Here is a 20,420-nt window from a genome sequence, read left to right on the forward strand (position 1 = left end):
TTACCTGATTCTGATGACTTGCATTGATTGGAATCAGACAGTGGTGCTGATAAGGTCCGCATTTTCGAATGGAGGAGAAAAAAAGTCCTCCTTTCTGTCCAATACCACATGAAAGTGGTTGGTTTTTGGCATCTTATTTGTCCAGCTTCCGTACTCCTTTGTATACACTTTACAAGAAATACATTGTCGGCAAACTCCGTAGCTTGCTAGCTTGTGCATGCCAGCTTTCTGAGACTCCTATTTTGTTAGCGCAACTGTGCAACTGTGCAGTCGGTCTTTGGAGTTTTGACGACAGGTACGGCGCCAGAGTCTGTTGAAATAAAGTGTTTCTCGCCTTCCAGTCGGTCATTTTAATGAGCTGGCAGCAGCCAGCGTCATCTCAGAAGACCCTCGGGTGCCGTGAATGTCAATCAAGTGACGAAAGTGACGTCATAGTGAAGATTTATGAGCGCTCATTTTTAGGACTATTTTTTTAATGCCTGGCTGGTGATCGACTGACACACCCTCCGAGATCGACCGGTAGCTCGCGATCGACGTAATGAGCACCCCTGATATAAGAGCTGTACCAAAAATAGATATAGATTATGCTCAGCTATGTAAAAAATTAATGAATTAATAAAATCATTGGAAATGTGTACATTGTTGATACAGTTATTGCAGTTGAGGTCATTAGGTTGTAAAAGTAAATACAATGCTGTACCAAATGTGTATTACTGCATCAAAACGTATCCTCAATGTATTTCATTTAGCTCTTGCATTAAAACTTGTTTTATCCAAAAAATATAATTGGACTTTTGCCTTGTATTATTCATGCCAATTTGTGAGCTTCCAGAAGTTAAAGTTGAAACAGTTCTTTCTGACTTCCTGGTTCTGCAGGTCTTCTCCTCACCTCTAGTTTCTGCAAGATGTTGACAGCAGTCTCGGGCATTGCCGAACCCGACTCAACTTGTATCTTGGCTGAGCACAATGATAGCTGGCAAATAAGCCTGCTCAGTTCTTTGCAATGAGACGGGAGCTGGCTCATGCACTGCTCTGAAAGCTGGAGAACAACAACCCGCAAAACCTTGAGAGTCCCACGATGAGCACTTGTAAGCCGCTGGATTGCTGTGGACTGCAGTGAAAATATTTGATTAGTTTTTTTATCAATACCTTTGTCTATAAATGAGTCACAGAGAAGAACAATCATAAATGAATTGGATTGAATGCACCACAGTCACAATCACCATGACACAAGGTACTTATAGTATTGGAGTGACTAGTGCAGTTTAGCAGAGGTGTGGACTCGAGTCACATGACTTGGACTCGAGTCAGACTCGAGTCATGAATTTGATGACTTTAGACTCGACTTGACAAAATGTAAAAAGACTTGCAACTCGACTTCGACTTTAACATCAATGACTTGTGACTTCACTTGGACTTGAGCCTCTTGAATTGACATGACTTGACATGACTTGCTACTTTCCCCAAAACCCAAAGATGAAAAAGTTATTCGGGAGCGCTCCGTATTTTTCATTGTGTACTTGTCTATCAGCGTTGCGTGTGTCAGCTGGTGTGCTCTCAGTACAACAGCCAATCAAATTAGATCTACTTTGTTTTCATCACACAGCATTCATCCAATCAAATTGCAGGACAACCAACGAAGAAGACATGTCCAAACCACACGCCAGTGAACAAAAAATGATACCTAAAATAATTTTGTTTGGGTATAAAAATTACGAGGTGGTCAACACAAAACGGTTTGCAGTATGCAACACATGCGGTTCCAAAATGACTGATGGAGAGGCAACAACTTCCAACTTCGTCCGGCATTTGAAGTTGCACAAAGAACGGTAAGTTTTGAATGTAAGATAACGTTTATTGGCTAAGTAACGTGACTTTTATTTGCTGTGTAGTTAAATCAGTGAGGCTGTAAACTCACTGCTAACGTTATAACGTTATTGCAAACACGGGAATCTGTTGCAGTTCACTACCTTATTCATACTTTTTGTTCAATGATTTTTTTAAGCAGGGTTACGTTAGTCAATATATCACACGTAACGTTAGACGGCGGTCAGCAGCACCGCGTATTTTAGCCACCTAAAAAAAGACAAAAATAGTAAAATAAAGGTCAGTTAAAATGTATACTATATTATGAATATGTGTACCGTTTTAGCTAGCTTTCTGACATACTGTTGGTTGTTTACCTCAGTGGTCCCCAACCACCGGGCCGCGGCCCGGTACTGGTCCGTGGATCGATTGGTATCGGGCTGCACAAGAAATAATTTTTTTTTCTTTTCTTTTTTTGATTAAATCAACATAAAAAACACAAGATACACTTACAAGTAGTGCACCAACCCAAAACAACTCTCTCCCCCTTTTGTTCTGGGCATTGAACATGAAGACTCTTCCTTCACTGTTCCGAGTGGCCATGAGAGTCTTGGCAGTGCCTGCCTCCAGTGCTCCAGTGGAGCGAGTTTTCAGCCATGGTGGCATCATACTACGCCCCCATCGTGCACAAATGACTGACAGACTCTTGGCTAATTTGGTCTTTTGCAGATGCAATGCAGCATAGGGCCCTGACATATAAAAAGTACAACTTTTTTGTTATGTTCACGTATATGTCATGTTTTTCAATGTTAACACTTTTGTACAAATAAGTACATTTGCACTTTATTTTTCAATGTGTTTGTTCTGTAAAGGAATGAGTTAATGTTTAAAATGACTGGTTAATAGTGCTATTATAAAATGCAATGTCTTTCCTGCAATTTAAAATGCACTTGTTTTAATAAATAAATACAGCGTTTGAAAAGCATACACAATCTGTGTTAATATATTAGTCTGTGGTTAAAAGGACTTGAAAGGACTCGAAACTCAAAATGCAGGACTTAGGACTTGACTTGAGACTTTCCAGTCTTGACTTTGGACTTGACTCGGGGCTTGCCTGTCTTGACTCGGGACTTGACTCGGACTTGAGGGCAAAGACTTGAGACTTACTTGTGACTTGCAAAACAATGACTTGGTCCCACCTCTGCAGTTTAGTAAAGACATCTAATGATGTCCTAGGGTTACATCTGAACATTTCCTAAAATTATTAATGAGTGCCCTACAAGAGTTCTTCTTATCAACTATGAATGAATGAATAATATGAGTTTATTTCGGTCATTTAATCAACCGTTTTGTGTGATCAATTTAACAGCACAGATTATACATATTTAACAATCATACACATTTACACACAAAAATTTTAAAAAATGACCGAAAAAGGAATAGGCTGAAGCCAAGTCATATATTTGCCTATCCTATATTTCCTTCACTGAAAATTAGATTGTCTGGAACATCAACGTTCAAAAAATCAACGGGATGAAAGTAGTTGTTGCTATATTTTATCATTTTCAAATATTTCACCTTTCAAGGTTTTCTTAAACCTTAGTAGAAAATGGATGGATGGAATATCCCCCGTAAATTATAGTTTTCTCCTCTATAACCTACTCAGTGGCCTAGTGGTTAGAGTGTCCGCCCTGAAATGGGTAGGTTGTGAGTTCAAACTAGGGATGTCCCGATCCGATATTTGGATCGGATCGGCTGCCGATATTTGCCAAAAATTGCGTATCGGCAAGGCATGGGAAAATGCCGATCCGTGTTTTCCAACGCACCGATTTAAATAATACATTCCACTTTTCTGCTGCTCCCTAATTTCCGTTCCGCATTTTCCAGCACACCTTCAACACATCCACATGTCTGTGAATTCTCACGCAGTTGCTTTTAGCTGCTGGCATTACACGACAGGCTCTTCTCACTCTTTCCTGTGTCTCCCTCTCACAGACAGCAAGCGCACCTTCTTACACACGTCACATACTGTCACCTCATACGTCACATACTGTCACGTCATACGTCACATACTGTCACGTCATACGTCACATACTGTCACGTCATACGTCACATACTGTCACGTCATACGTCACATACGTATACGTCCTCCCCGAGCAGAGAGGTAGCAGCATGGCTAACGTTAGCTGTGATGCTACCGCAGCCGTGCGAGCAACGCTCCCTCTAAGGTGCTCGCCTGTGCAATTGCGCACTGTTTAAGCGTCCTCTGCGCATGGCAAATCTATGCCACGCACAAAATCAAATAAAAAAATAAGCGCATAACAATTTTCGACACACGGACACGACAGAGGAAACAGTTTTCGTCATCATTGTTCAAATATTGTGATGTCTGTCGAGACGCTTATCTCCATTCGGTGTCACACGTCCACACCATCAAAATGCAGAGGCAAAAATTTCCACATCAACACCGTATGAAAAAATTAGTGATTTTTTTAGTTGTGATTTCCTTCTCTGCATGAAAGTTTAAAAGTAGCATATATTAATGCAGTATGAAGAAGAATGTTTTAATGTAGACATGCAAGCCTTGAAAGAACATTTTGAAAATCAAGACTACATTTCCTGCAAATGGGTGCATTTCTACCCTATATTTTAACTTTAGATTTATTCTCATATCAAACTCTTTTGGCTGTCTTTTTGACACTTACCCTCCACACCCTGGATTATAAATAATGTAAATAATTCAATGTGATTATCTTGTGTGATGACTGTATTATGATGATAGTATATATCTGATAGTATATATCTGTATCATGAATCAATTCCGACTTAAACAAGTTGAAAAACTTATTTGGGTGTTACCATTTAGTGGTCAATTGTACGGAATATGTACTTCACTGTGCAACCTACTAATAAAAGTCTCAATCAATCAATCAAAACACATAGAATCATCATACTGCTGTGATTATATGCATCAAGTGTTCATTCAAGGCTAAGGCAAAATATTGAGATATATATTGTGTATCGCAATATGGCCTTAAAATATCGCAATATTAAAAAAAGGCCGTATCGCCCAGCCCTAGTTCAATGATGCCATTTCTGTTTGTCATGTATAATTTTGTCTATTTTGTGTTTATCCTTGAATAAACAGGTCAGTTTCTTTTTACCAACCATTGTGTATTATTCAAACTCCCCTAATTCAGCTGGCTAGTTGTTATCAAGAGTACTAAAACCCTTTTCAACATGATTCTGACAACTAAGTAGGCTAAATAACTTTAAACTTTAATACATGCTCGGATAGGCCAGTATCGGTCAGTATCGGTATCGGTACCGGATCGGAAATGCAAAAACAATATTGGTATCAAATCGGAAGTGCAAAAACCTGGATCGGGACATCCCTAGTTCAAACCCGGCCGAGTCATACCAAAGACTATAAAAATGGGAGCCATTACCTCCCTACTTGGCAATCAGCATCTAGGCTTGGAATTGGGGGTTAAATCACCAAAAATGATTCCCGGGCGCGGCACCGCTGCTGCCCAATGCTCCCCTCACCTCCCAGGGGGTGATCAAGGGTGATGGGTCAAATGCAGAGGACACATTTCACCACACCTAGTGTGTGTGTGACAACCATTGGTACTTGAACTTGAACTTAACTTAATTGAAAGAAGCTAAGAATACAAGCTGGAAGGCTGTTGTATGAATGGTGACTCAGATGCAATGAGACCACACAGCTGCTGTGTGCAGTGCGAATGTTTATTGACTATCACCAGGGTGGATGTAATATTTTAACAGTCTTGGCACTCACATACCTTTTTAGCATCCCACATGTCCTGGTTGTGCAACTTCTCCATGTACTGCTGTGTCTCTCTAATCTAAAAACAAATCACATTGAATATAGAAATGATTCTAAGGTCAAATGATCTCTTCAGAACACTGGTGAGTTACCTGTTGTTGAAGAGTGTAGATGCTACGTGCTGAGCGCACTGCTTGCTTCTGACAGCGGACCTCAAACTTTTTTTGTTCGTCGGGTTCCAACTGCTCCTTTGCTTTCCCTTGCATTGTTCAAAAGAAATATGTGTAAACTAGCCAAAAAGGGGTTGGTAAGAGTGGGCTTCTTCACCATGTAACCTACCTCTCTCAGACAGTTTTCCCACTAACTGGATCATGGCTTCCAGCTCTTTGTCAAGCGTGTGCATCTCTTGGTTTAAGAGACGACGCTGGCCCACAGCCTCAGTTGGCCTCAGACCAGAATGTTGTGTCGAGGTCAACTTACAGGCTATGTGAGGCCTATTGGTGTCCTCTGCACTTTGCTTTGGAGTGCAGACACCACTTAACCTGGATTCTCTAGTCTTTGAAGAAAGAAGTCACAAAAGGGTTCACTGTTAAACAACTCCATGATAAAACCATACAATTTACCAGAAGTAGCAATGTACATGTTCATTCTGCAATTATTCTACTAACCACTGAGTGCCCAGTGGGTCTGTGGACTCTTGATGTTGTCTTCTATTAACTCTACGAGATAGCAATAGCTGCATTTGAAGTTGAGTGGTCAGAGTGAATGTGCTTTAAAATATTTGTTGCACTGCTCAGGTCTTGGTCTTATTTAACTGTGGATTACAATGAAGTCATCAGTGGTAATAATGCTGACTTAAAGCTATGGCAAAATGCTTTCTGTTGCTGCTGTTGATTGCTGATTTGTGTAATATACTTCAAATAAATGGCTATGTAGTCAAAGACCCCTACATGTTTCTTTCCACTTGCTCATGTACTCCAAATTAATATTGAAGTTCAAAAATAAATAAAGGCTCAGAGACAGCTTCTTTCCCAGAGCTGTCACCATCTTGAACTCAAACTTATAATAAATAATTCACCCCTATACAATATCCTACCCTAATACCCTACTGTGCAATATTACCCTTCCCACACTGATTGTTATTACTTTATTACTCCGGTACTCTTGTTTTGTTCTGTATATTGTACAGTATTTTGTATATTGTACAGGATTGCTTATTGTTTTTATTGGATAGTAGTCTGTTTATTTAAATTCTTATGTTTTATCTTTATTACTTCTTATGTTATTTATTTTTATTCCATATTTGTTTCCACTACCGCACCTTAACTTGGAGCCTTAATCTCGTTATATGCAAATATAATGACAATAAAGTCCATTCTATTCTATTCTTCTATTCATCTATTCAGTTATACATACAATATATATATATATACCTGCTCAGTGGCCTAGTGGTTGGAGTGTCCGCCCTGAGACTGGAAGGTTGTGAGTTCAAACCCCGGCTGAGTCATACCAAAGATTATAAAAATGGGAGCCATTACCTCCCTGCTTGGCACTCAGCATCAAGGGTTGGAATTGGGGATAAAATCACCAAATGATTCCAGAGCAGGGCCACGGCTGCTGCTCACTGCTCCCCTCACCTCCCAGGGGGTGAACATGGGGATGAGTCAAATGCAGAGAGTAATTCCACCACACCTAGTGTGTGTGAGAGACTATCGTTGGGACTTTAACTTTTTTAACAATGAGTTTTTCAATTGCTTAGGCTTAGTGGCCACATGCGTGGACAGCACCTTTTAGCTCTTATTTCCAAAATAGTGTACACTACTGAATTGGTGCCGCTTATGTGGACACTTATACTGCCATCTGGTGGTGTCAGAAGAGTATAAAATACACATAAAAAAAGTGTAAAAATAAGAATTAGCATGTCACTAAACATGAAGTACACATTTGTGTACTTATGGACTAAGTACATCATATCAAAAGATGATTCTCAGTTTTTATTCTAATTAGGGTCCAATAAGCCATAATAGCAAAGAGAAATAAAAAAAAACATGTTAACAAACAGCTTGGGCCTTAAATTAAAATAACCGCTCCTCTTCAAATTCTATCTGCTTCCCTGCTTTGTGTTTGTAGTCAGGGTAAATAAACTAAGACATGACAGCATTCACAGTATGTAAAACTGGAATGTATTAATAAATGAACTGCAAATTTCCAAAAAGATGTACTGTACATTGAACTCTGGCTTCTGCTAGGGAAATTATGTTTATCTTAGTTGGATTATTTGTGTGCAACTTCTACTCTGAAGATTGTAAAATGTGGTATTAAAAGAACTAAAGTGTTTCAAAACCAACTGCCTGTATACATGCGCTGTCTGGGTGCTTCAGCTCGGTGTGCAGAGTGAAGAACTCCTGTTTGTGGACATTCTGCTGGTGTGCAGCTTCTCTTTGCTTCTGGACCGTGTGCCTCACAGAAGAGGGCTGGCCACCAAACGCCATGAAAGGCTTCCTAGATGTGTCCTGTACTTTTACTCTCTCCTTTGGCTTTACACGGCTGGCTCTGTCCTATGTGAAAGAAAACGTATTTGTTCACTTTCTACCACTCATCCCGTTAACGGGGGAGCTGGAAACTATCCCAGTTGAGAAACATGGACTGGACCCAGCCCTTCACATGGCGCACATGAACAAAAATAACACAACAGGTGCTTGACCTGATCTACTAAACATTTATCTCGTAAATGAGATAAATGGAGAGTTCAGTCAAAGTGTCTGTCTTCATATACAGTACAGGCCAAAAGTTTGGACACACCTTCTCCTCATTCAATGTGTTTTCTTTATGTTCATGACTATTTACATTGTAGATGCATCAAAACTATGAATGAACACATGTGGAGTTATGTACCCTATTTTTTGGATTATAAGTCGCTCCTGAGCATAAATCGCACCGGCCGAAAATGCATAATAAAGAAGGGAAAAAACATATATAAGTTGCATTTTTTGGGGAAATTTATTTCATAGAATCCAACAGCAAGAATAGATATTTGAAAGGCAATTTAAAATAAATAAAGAATTGTGAGCAACAGGCTGAATAAGTGTACATTATATGAGGCATAAATAACCAACTGGTATGTTAACGTAACATATTATGGTAAGAGTCATTCAAATAACTATAACATATACAAACCCCGTTTCCATATGAGTTGGGAAATTGTGTTAGATGTAAATATAAACGGAATACAATGATTTGCAAATCCTTTTCAAGCCATATTCAGTTGAATATGCTACAAAGACAACATATTTCATGTTCAAACTCAATAAACTTTTTTTTTTTTTTTTTGCAAAAAATAATTAACTTGGAATTTCATGGCTGCAACACGTGACAAAGTAGTTGGGAAAGGGCATGTTCACCACTGTGTTACATGGCCTTTCCTTTTAACAACACTCAGTAAAGGTTTGGGAACTGAGGAGACACATTTTTGAAGCTTCTCAGGTGGAATTCTTTCCCATTCTTGCTTGATGTACAGCTTAAGTTGTTCAACAGTCCGGGGGTCTCCCTTCTGCTATTTTAGGCTTCATAATGCACCACACATTTTCAATGTCTGGACTACAGGCAGGCCAGTCTAGTACCCGCACTCTTTTACTATGAAGCCACGTTGATGTAACACGTGGCTTGGCATTGTCTTGCTGAAATAAGCAGGGGCGTCCATGGTAACGTTGCTTGGATGGCAACATATGTTGCTCCAAAACCTGTATGTACCTTTCAGCATTAATGGTGCCTTCACAGATGTGTAAGTTACCCATGTCTTGGCCACTAATACACCCCCATACCATCACACATGCTGCCTTTTACACTTTGCGCCTATAACAATCCGGATGGTTCTTTTCCTCTTTGGTCTGGAGGACACGACGTCCACAGTTTCCATAAAGAATTTGAAATGTGGACTCGTCAGACCACAGAACACTTTTCCACTTTGTATCAGTCCATCTTAGATGAGTTCAGGCCCAGCGAAGCCGACGGCGTTTCTGGGTGTTGTTGATAAACGGTTTTCGCCTTGCTTAGGAGAGTTTTAACTTGCACTTACAGATGTAGCGACCAACTGTAGTTACTGACAGTGGTTTTATGAAGTGTTCCTGAGCCCATGTGGTGATATCCTTTACACACTGATGTCGCTTGTTGAAGCAGTACATTCTGAGGGATGGAAGGTCACGGGCTTAGCTGCTTACGTGCAGTGATTTCTCCAGATTCTCTGAACCCTTTGATGATATTACGGAGCGTAGATGGTGAAATCCCTAAATTCCTTGCAATAGCTGGTTGAGAAAGGTTTTTCTTAAACTGTTCAACAATTTGCTCACGCATTTGTTGACAAAGTGGTGACCCTCGCCCCATCCTTGTTTGTGAATGACTGAGCATTTCATGGAATCTACTTTTATACCCAATCATGGCACCCACCTGTTCCCAATTAGCCTGCTCACCTGTGGGATGTTCCAAATAAGTGTTTGATGAGCATTCCTCAACTTTATCAGTATTTATTGCCACCTTTCACAACTTCTTTGTCACGTGTTGCTGGCATCAAATTCTAAAGTTAATGATTATTTGCAAAAAACTAAAAAGTTTATGAGTTTGAACATCAAATATGTTGTCTTTGTAGCATATTCAACTGAATATGGCTTGAAAAGGATTTGCAAATCATTGTATTCCGTTTATATTTACATCTAACACCATTTCCCAACTCATATGGAAACGGGGTTTGTAGAAGATGCTATACGTTTACCAAACAATCTGTCACTCCTAATCGCTAAATCCCATGAAATCTTCTGCCTCGGTGTCGCTTCTAAACAACTCTGCCAACTCCAAAGGTAGACAACATATTTTACACTAATGTGTTAATAATAAGTCGCTCCACAGTATAAGTCGCAACCTCGGCCAAACTATGAAAAAAAACTGCGATTTATAATCCGAAAAATACGGTACTTAACAAAAAAAGGTGAAATAACTGAAAACATGTTTTATATTCTAGTTTCTTCAAAATAGCCACCATTTGCTCTGACTGCTGCTTTGCACACTCTTGGCATTCTCTCCATGAGCTTCAAGCACACCTGTGAAGTGAAAACAATTTCAGATGACTACCTCTTGAAGCTCATGGAGAGAATGCCAACAGTGTACCAAAAAGTAAACAGAGCAAAGGGTGGCTATTTTGAAGAACCTAGAATATAAAACAAGTTTTCAGTTATTTCACCATTTTTTGTTTAGTACATAACTCCACATGTGTTCATTCATAGTTTTGATGTGACAATCTACAATGTAAATAGTCATGAAGATAAAAATTAAAAAATTGAATGAGAAGGTGTGTCCAAACTTTTGGCCTGTACTGTACATGCAGACTACTGGGAAGGAGGAGATGCTAATATTATTTCATCATATGATTAGCTGTTTTGCATCTATATTTAGCACATTTGCAAGGTACAGTATGTGCACACGATAGAGATGCGCGGTTTGCGGGCACAATCGCGGAGTCCGCGGATTATCCGCGGATCGGGCGGATGAAATTTAAAAAAATTATATTTTATCCGCGGGTCGGGTCGGGTCGGGTCGGGTCGGGTCGGGTCGGGCGGTTGAAATAAAAAAAAATTAGATTTTAAATAGATTCAGGCGGGTGGCAGTTAAACCAATTGGTAAATATATATACATAGTTAAATGTTGTTACCCACATACGAAAAACAAGCAGGCACCTGCAGCATATGCCACAACAGAAGAAGAAAAAAAGAAGAGATGGACACTTTTACGGAGCGGAGAAGGGACGCCTCGCCGGGGTCCGGGACCGAGGCCCCTTCCCCCGAGAGGGCCCCACCGGGAGCCGTAGCTGAGGTGATCCGCGAGAAGGGCCCGACGCACGTCCAGGGTCACCACCGCGCCCACCGCACAGACACCCCGCCTCGTCCGCCTTCGCCGCGGCCGGCGTCACGCGCAGCAGGTAAGCAGCTTACCTGCCCGCCACCCCCGTGGCCGGGGGCTCGTAACAGGGGTCACTCCGCGCGCTCCGCCCGCGCAGCTTACCTGCCCGCCACCCCTGTTGCCGGGGGCGCGTAACAGGGGTCACTCCGCGCGCAGTGCGCTCACGAAAGGGGTGGGGCTCACCCTGGTTGATATAGACAGCAGGACGGTGGCCATGGAAGTCGGAACCCGCTAAGGAGTGTGTAACAACCCACCTGCCGAATCAACTAGCCCTGAAAATGGATGGCGCTGGAGCGTCGGGCCCATACCCGGCCGTCGCCGGCAGCGAGACGCGCTTGGAGGTGCGCTCAGCGCGGCTCCCATATGATTGCGCACTGGTGTGCGTCTGGGTCGTGACAGCGTGGCACGTGAATGTCTGTGCTGCATTGGATCAGTCTCCTTTCTTTAACAGGCAAAAGCTTTATAACCTCACTTATGCCTTGCATCGTCTATATTAGATATATAACAACGGGCGGGTGCGGTTCTGATCAAATGTTACATCGGGTGGATGGCGGATGGTTGACGACTTTCTGATGCGGTTGCGGATGAAATAATTGCCTATCCGCGCATCTCTAGCACACGAGCACAGTTAAACATATGGCTGTGAGAAGGAGGCAATTGCGTTGTAAAGAAAGAATTTGTTTAACAAAGTTGGACCTGTCAGAAATAAAAAAAATATTTTTGCAATGCAATTTTATAGCTGCTTAGACTTAGACTTGGACTTCCTTTTTATTGTTATTCAAATGTGAACTTTACAGCACAGATAAGAACGAAATTTTGTTACATAAGCTCATGGTAGTGCAGGATAAAAAAGCAATAAGGTGCATATATAAATAAATAAATATATATAAATAATATATAAATATATATATAAAATAAATAAATATATATAAATAAATAAATAGATTACTGTACAGATAAATATATTGCACTTTTTCACATGCGTCCACGTTTATGGATGTATGTTACATTGTCTTTTTTATTCCAGCGAGTTAATCCTTTTTGGGGGGAGTTGAGGGGATGAGGGTTGCTGGATGAGATAAAGGAGCTGCTTGAAAAGTTCGAAAAGTTATATTTTTTAAACCCCCCACCCCTTAAAAAAGAACCCCATAGGCTAACTTCTGATGACATTGGTGGTGTCTCTGTTTTAAAGTCTTCATATTTTACATTTGACATAGAATAACAACTAGTCCAAGGAATGAGTGGCGACCAGGCTGTCTGGTCCACACGTACACTAAGGAGGGGATTCATATTGACACATTTCTGGGTGGATCTCAAGTGAGAGGAAGGTGGGGGGGGGGGGGGGGGGGGTCAATCATTTTGCACTGCAGTCTGCTGAAAATGATGGAAAGCACCACTCTCGATAGCGACTGATGCTGTGGTACAAGTTGGAATTGCCACAAAACACATTTGAAGATATCGAACACTCTACTGCCATCTGGCGGCCAGAGTAGATAGTGCACCCCTCTAATTTGTAGCGTCTAATGTGTCAGGTACACGGCGACGAATGGGGCCACACAAGGAGCGTGGGCTCACACACAAAAGCAGTCCATATTGTTGTCAGGATAGGCTACACATTCAATGATAGCTGAGGTTAACTTTGCTAAATCTCTATCATTAAAAGTTCAAGTAAAAGCACTAATGATTGTCTCACACACACACACACACAAAGCTGATGTGTGTGTGAGTGTGTTACGTCCGGCCAGAGTTTACACCATTACTTGCTAGAAACTGCAAAGAGGGCAGAGTATAAAGCTCTGGAAATTTATCAGAAAAAGGTTGCCTAGAGGGGACTGGTGACATCTTTTTTAATGGTCTTCTTTTTTCTTGTAGGAGAAAATGGATGGATGGATATCTTCTCAATAAAAAGAGGAATTAATAACAGCATCTCCAAATAAAAGTCTATCCTAAATGATTTTTTTTTTTTTTTAAACGGCAGCTCATTCCAGCGCACCATCACAATTATTGCCGTGGTTCTTGGCACAACACCGGGACTGGCAGAGCGCAGTAGCACCTGAGGGATCCAAGGTGTGTAATATCATGGCTTACGTGCAGTGATGTCTCCACATTCTCTCAACCTGTTGATGATATTAGGGAGCGTAGATGGTGAAATCCCTAAATTCCTTGCAATAGCTGCTTGAGAAATGTTGTTCTTAAACAATTTGCTCAGGCATTTGTTGACAAAGTGGTGACCCTCGCCCCGTCCTTGTTTGTGAATGACTGAGCATTTCATGGAATCTACTTTTATACCCAATCATGGCACCCACCTGTTCCCAATTAGCCTGTTCACCTGTGGGATGTTCCAAATAAGTCTTTGATGAGCATTCCTCAACTTTCTCACTCTTTTTTGCCGCTTGTGCCAGCTTTTTTGAAACATGTTGCAGGCATCAAATTCCAAATGAGCTAATATTTGCAAAGAATAAGAAAGTTTCTCAGTGTGAACATGAAATATCTTGTCTTTGCAGTCTATTCAATTGAATATAAGTTGTAAAGGATTTGTTGTATTCTCTTTTTATTTACCATTTACACAACGTGACAACTTCACTGCTTTCGGGGTTTGTACATGTTGTAAGTATATCCATATAATATTTACACATTTTTCTTATTTCAAGCATAAGGTGGGGAATTAATTTCACAAACGCATCACTACGTTCGCTTTTTCCTTCGACAACATCACTGATTACTACTCACTGCTGACATCATGACAGCTAACAAACACAGTAAAACATTACTTACTGTACAATGTTTGCTCTCACTGACATGCCAACTCTTAGGATTTTATATACATATATATATATATATATATATATATATATATATATATATATATATATATATACATATTCCGTACAATTGACCACTAAATGGTAACACCCCAATAAGTTTTTCAACTTGTTTAAGTCGAGGTCTACGTTAATCAATTCATGGTAAATCTAAATATAACACACATATGTATATGTATATATATATATATATATATATATATATATATATATATATATATATATATATATATATATATATATATATATATATATATATACCGTATTTTTCGGACTATAAGTCGCAGTTTTTTTCATAGTTTGGTCGGGCTCCAGTGCGACTTATATGTTTTTTTCCTTCTTTATTATGCATTTTCGGCAGGTGCGACTTATACTCCGAAAAATACGGTATATATATATATATATATATATATATATATATATATATATATATACACACACACACACACACACACACACACACACACATACACATACACACACATATATATTTATATATATATTAGAGATGCGCGGATAGGCAATTATTTCATCCGCAACCGCATCAGAAAGTCGTCAACCATCCGCCATCCACCCGATGTAACATTTGATCAGAACCGCACCCGCCCGCACCCGTCCGTTGTTATATATCTAATATAGACGATGCAAGGCATTAGTGAGGTTATAAAGCTTTTGCCTGTTAAAGAAAGGAGACTGATCCAATGCATTACAGACATTCGCGTGCCACGCTGTCACGACCCAAACGCACACCAGTGCGCAATCATATGGGAGCCGCGCTGAGCACACCTCCAAGCGCGTCTCGCTGCCGGCGACGGCCGGGTAAGGGCCCGACGCTCCAGCGCCATCCATTTTCAGGGCTAGTTGATTCGGCAGGTGGGTTGTTACACACTCCTTAGCGGGTTCCGACTTCCATGGTCACCGTCCTGCTGTCTATATCAACCAGGGTGAGCCCCACCCCTTTCATGAGCGCACTGCGCACGGAGTGACCCCTGTTACGCGCCCCCGGCCACGGGGGTGGCGGGCAGGTAAGCTGCTTACCTGCTGCGCGTGACGCCGGCCGCGGCGAAGGCGGACGAGGCAGGGTGTCGTGCGGTGGGCGCGGTGGTGACCCTGGACGTGCGTCGGGCCCTTCTCACGGATCGCCTCAGCTACGGCTCCCGGTGGGGCCCTCTCGGGGGAAGGGGCCTCGGTCCCGGACCCCGGCGAGGCGTCCCTTCTCCGCTCCGTAAAAGTGTCCATCTCTCTTTTTCTTCTTCTTCTGTTGTGGCATATGCTGCAGGTGCCTGCTCGTTTTTCGTATGTGGGTAACAACATTTAACTATGTATATATATTTCCCAATTGGTTTAACTGCCACCCGCCTGAATCTATTTAAGATCTAATTTTTTTTTATTTCAACCGCCCGACCCGACCCGCGGATAAAATCTAATTTTTTTTAATTTCATCCGCCCGATCCGCGGATAATCCGCGGACTCCGCGGTTGTGCCCGCAAACCGCGCATCTCTAATATATATATATATATATATATATATATATATATACATACATACATATGTGTGTTATATTTAGATTTACCATGAATTGATTAACGTAGACCTCGACTTAAACAAGTTGAAAAACTTATTGGGGTGTTACCATTTAGTGGTCAATTGTACGGAATATGTACTGTACTGTGCAATCTACTAATAAAAGTCTCAATCAATCAATCAATCAATCAATCAATCAATGGAATGACTCGTAATCCTTACAAAGAAAAAATGGGGGCGGAACCAAGTCTTTTTTCTGCCGTCTCTGGGTCCAAGTTGGCTGTCAAAGTGTACCAACTTTTCAGATTATGTCTTCGTCCTTCTACTATTAAGGTGAGAGGCATTATTTATAACCTACAATAAACTTTCACAAGCTCCAAGGCAATGAAGCAGCTCACCAGCTTATGATCTCAAAATAGCAGCACAAGCTAGTAAAATAATTGTTTCTGTGTTTGTGCTTATAATAATAACAACATTTGTAATACTTGGTTAATATTCGGGTCATAGAATGTAAATGGAGAATTGTTGGCGGTTTTGGATGGTTATTTATAGGGCTTTACTACCTCAGTAGAAGCATTTAAGTCCCATCTTAAAACTCATTTGTATACTCTAGCCTTTAAATAGACCCCCCTTTTAGACCAGTTGATCTGCCGTTTCTTTTCTTTTCTCCTCTGCTCCCCTCTTCCTTGTAGAGGGGGGGGGCACAGGTCCGGTGGCCATGGATGAAGTGCTGGCTGTCCAGAGTCGGGACCCGGGGTGGACCGCTCGCCTGTGCATCGGCTGGGAACATCTCTGCGCTGCTGACCCGTCTCCGCTCGGGATGGTGTCCTGCTGGCCCCACTATGGACTGGACTCTTACTATTATGTTGGATCCACTATGGACTGGACTCTCACAATATTATGTCAGACCCACTCGACATCCATTGCATTCGGTCTCCCCTAGAGGGGGGGGGTTACCCACATATACGGTCCTCTCCAAGGTTTCTCATAGTCATTCACATCGACGTCCCACTGGGGTGAGTTTTTCCTTGCCCTTATGTGGGCTTTGTACCGAGGATGTCGTTGTGGCTTGTGCAGCCCTTTGAGACACTTGTGATTTAGGCTATATAAATAAACATTGATTGATTGATTGATTGATTTACGGGCGGAATAGAGGACCTCCCATTGACTTCATTGTAAGCTGACTTTTATTTACGATTAGAATGCATTAAAAAAGAAAAACATGCGTGTTCTTGTCTCTCATAAAGATCGTGAATTATAGGCAAGATGACAAAAAAACGTCAGATCATTTAAGGGGATAATCACAATTATTGCCGGGGACTCGCAGAGCGCACCTTAAAATATGTCACTTTGTCTTGGTCGAGCTTCTATTTAGTCCAGAAAAGGTGGAGCAGACTACAGGTGTGTTTTTACAACAGGTGTGTTACATAATATGAAAAATTGATTAGACAATGAGGCCACAAAGGGAGTATCTCCATAGTGACAGCTGAAATCTTCATTCAAGTAAGTGTTCTGCACCACTTTTACACTTGTTATTAATTGTCTTAGTAGATCAATACAACTACATGCATTTTTGCAAAAGCTATTTAGCACGTGTGTTAGAATAATTCTGTATATATTATCACACAACTCTTATGCTTAAGGGCCGTTGCTATAATTACTATCAATTGTGCTGAAGTTGTATTTTTCTATCTGTGCAAAGCTGGCAATCCAAAAGATTGCAAGTCGTCTCGTATCAGTGTTGTGTCCAGACCCGGCCTGAACATCGAGTACCGGGACGCAAACAAAGCAGAGACGGGGCGATATCACGAGTGTCAGCACATTTGCATTTCATTTAATAGTCATATATTGTGTCTAACTGGGGCCATTCCCTCAGAGACAGCCTCAGTGATGTAAGCAGGGACCTCCCAAATAAATAGCGGAAGTACATGGGCAGGACTTTAGAGCATAGTTTGGATCTGTAACTAGAGTTCAGCCCAAACTTCTCTCCTCCATCCATCCATCCATCTTCTTCCGCTTGTCCGAGGTCGGGTCGCGGGGGCAGCAGCTTAAGCAGGGAAGCCCAGACTTCCCTCTCCCCAGCCACTTCGTCCAGCTCCTCCCGGGGGATCCCGAGGCGTTCCCAGGCCAGCCGGGAGAGATAGTCTTCCCAGCGTGTCCTGGGTCTTCCCCGTGGCCTCCTACCGGTCGGACGTGCCCGAAACACCTCCCTAGGGAGGCGTTCGGGTGGCATCCTGACCAGATGCCCGAACCACCTCATCTGGCTCCTCTCCATGTGGAGGAGCAGCGGCTTTACTTTGAGCTCCCCCCGGATGACAGAGCTTCTCACCCTATCTCTAAGGGAGAGCCCCGCCACTCGGCGGAGGAAACTCATTTGGGTCGCTTGTACCCGTGATCTTGTCCTTTCGGTCATAACCCAAAGCTCATGACCATAGGTGAGGATGGGAACGTAGATCGACCGGTAAATTGAGAGCTTTGCCTTCCGGCTCAGCTCCTTCTTCACCACAACGGATCGATACAGCGTCCGCATTACTGAAGACGCCGCACCGATCCGCCTGTCGATCTCACGATCCACTCTTCCCTCACTCGTGAACAAGACTCCCAGGTACTTGAACTCCTCCACTTGGGGCAAGATCTCCTCCCCAACCCGGAGATGGCACTCCACCCTTTTCCGGGAGAGAACCATGGACTCGGACTTGGAGGTGCTGATTCCCATCCCAGTCGCTTCACACTCGGTTGCGAAACGATCCAGTGAGAGCTGAAGATCTTGGCCGGAGGAAGCCATCAGGACCACATCATCTGCAAATAGCAGTGACCTAATCCTGCAGTCACCAAACCAGATCCCCTCAACGCCTTGACTGCGCCTAGAAATTCTGTCCATAAAGGTTATGAACAGAATCGGTGACAAAGGGCAGCCTTGGCGGAGTCCAACCCTCACTGGAAACGGGTCCGACTTACTGCCGGCAATGCGGACCAAGCTCTGACACTGATCATACAGGGAGCGAACTGCCACAATAAGACAGTCCGTTACCCCATACTCTCTGAGCACTCCCCACAGGACTTCCCGAGGGACACGGTCGAATGCCTTCTCCAAGTCCACAAAGCACATGTAGACTGGTTGGGCAAACTCCCATGCACCCTCAAGGACCCTGCCGAGAGTATAGAGCTGGTCCACACGTCTCTCCTCATAGAGCCAAATTGAACTCTGTCTCTGCATGATTCCTTGCTTCTTGTCTGTTTAATAGATGTCATCAGTGTTTGAACCTGACAGCGTGTTATTTGGGATTTTAGTAGATCAGGCCCTTACTGTACTATTAACAATTCAGAACCAACATGCTTGGAAACACACAGGTAAACAATACACTGTACTAATAGCCGGACACAGTCACAATGCAGCAGTTGAATGATATTAAATCATATACCTTTTTTAGATTTTCCAGCTCCTTTTGAAGCATGCGGATCTCCTTTCGTAAGACAACATGTTGGTTTGTGCCTCCCATTGGCCTGGAGACTGGATGTCTTGTTGTGGGTAGCAAAACAACGGGGCGCTTCTGGGTCGTGTGGACTGGATGTCTTGTTTTAATCTCCTGTAAGAAATCAGAAGGTCATTTATGGAACAAAGTCACAGGTTTTAAACAATGTGTAGCAACTACCTGGTGCAACGCCACGTCACTTTTGTTCAATGTAGAAGCGTCTTCAGTAATGTTTACAGGAGATGTGTACATGGCATTGAATCGTTGTCGTCTCAGGTCTCTCTTGGCCAGATTTACAGCCGCTTGTAGCTTCTCCTCAGACAGACTGCTGAAGCTGAGCAAGCTCCCGATGCTGTCCGCCTTCTGCAGCTCCCCTGAGAGGGGAAGCAGCTTCTCGATCACAATGGGGCACGGTGGACCAACCACTGTGGCGCGGTTGCTGAAGCATGTGGGAACAGCTTCATTGAACAACAGCTGTATAAAGGGAGACATTTGTAAAAGAATAATAATAATGTGGAAAAGGTCAGTGTGATGGAGTATCACAATTAATGTAGGAACTGTAGTTGCGGTATCTCACAATAGAGAGTACACCCCTTTCATTTCAGCAACCACTTTATTACAGTATATTCTAGGTGCAATACAATTTAAACTTGGAAGTACTAGTAAAATACCTAAGTGTTTATTGTTTATTGTGAGAGAACTGTGGTGCTGAATTTCCCCCAGGGATCAATAAAGTACTTTCTATTCTATTCTTTATTATTATTATTATTAGCCTTTATTTAACCAGGTAAAATCCCATTGAGAACAAAGATCTCTTTTCCAAGGGAGACCTGGCCAAGAGGGCAGCAGCAAGGTTACATTAAAAACAGTAAACAAATACATAAAACATCACATTTACAACATTAAAACTTGCTGACATGACACATGTGCATACAGACAAGGTAGACTGCAGTCCTTTCACAGAAGCTTTAAACTCATTCAACGTAACTAGTGTTTGAAGTTTAATGTTCGATTGTAGGTTATTCCAAGCCTTCGGTGCTGAAAACCTAAATGCTTTCT

General features: G+C 42.1%; 1 protein-coding gene across 3 annotated transcripts in view; it reads right to left on the minus strand.

The window, feature by feature from the left end:
• kiaa0753 (KIAA0753 ortholog) overlaps positions 1–20,420 on the minus strand; it is a 75,635-nt gene that overhangs the window by 42,387 nt on the left and 12,828 nt on the right. For all 3 annotated transcript variants that reach the window (XM_061973210.1, XM_061973211.2, XM_061973209.2), the window contains exons 2-7: positions 19,542–19,835; positions 19,311–19,475; positions 5,936–6,152; positions 5,749–5,855; positions 5,613–5,675; positions 890–1,111 (exon numbers count right to left, since the gene is read on the minus strand). In XM_061973210.1, the coding sequence (XP_061829194.1) occupies positions 890–1,111; positions 5,613–5,675; positions 5,749–5,855; positions 5,936–6,152; positions 19,311–19,475; positions 19,542–19,835 (1,068 nt within the window). The remainder of the gene's footprint in view (positions 1–889; positions 1,112–5,612; positions 5,676–5,748; positions 5,856–5,935; positions 6,153–19,310; positions 19,476–19,541; positions 19,836–20,420) is intronic.

Source organism: Nerophis lumbriciformis, linkage group LG17 (assembly GCF_033978685.3).
Source record: "Nerophis lumbriciformis linkage group LG17, RoL_Nlum_v2.1, whole genome shotgun sequence".
Classification (NCBI taxonomy): domain Eukaryota; kingdom Metazoa; phylum Chordata; class Actinopteri; order Syngnathiformes; family Syngnathidae; genus Nerophis; species Nerophis lumbriciformis.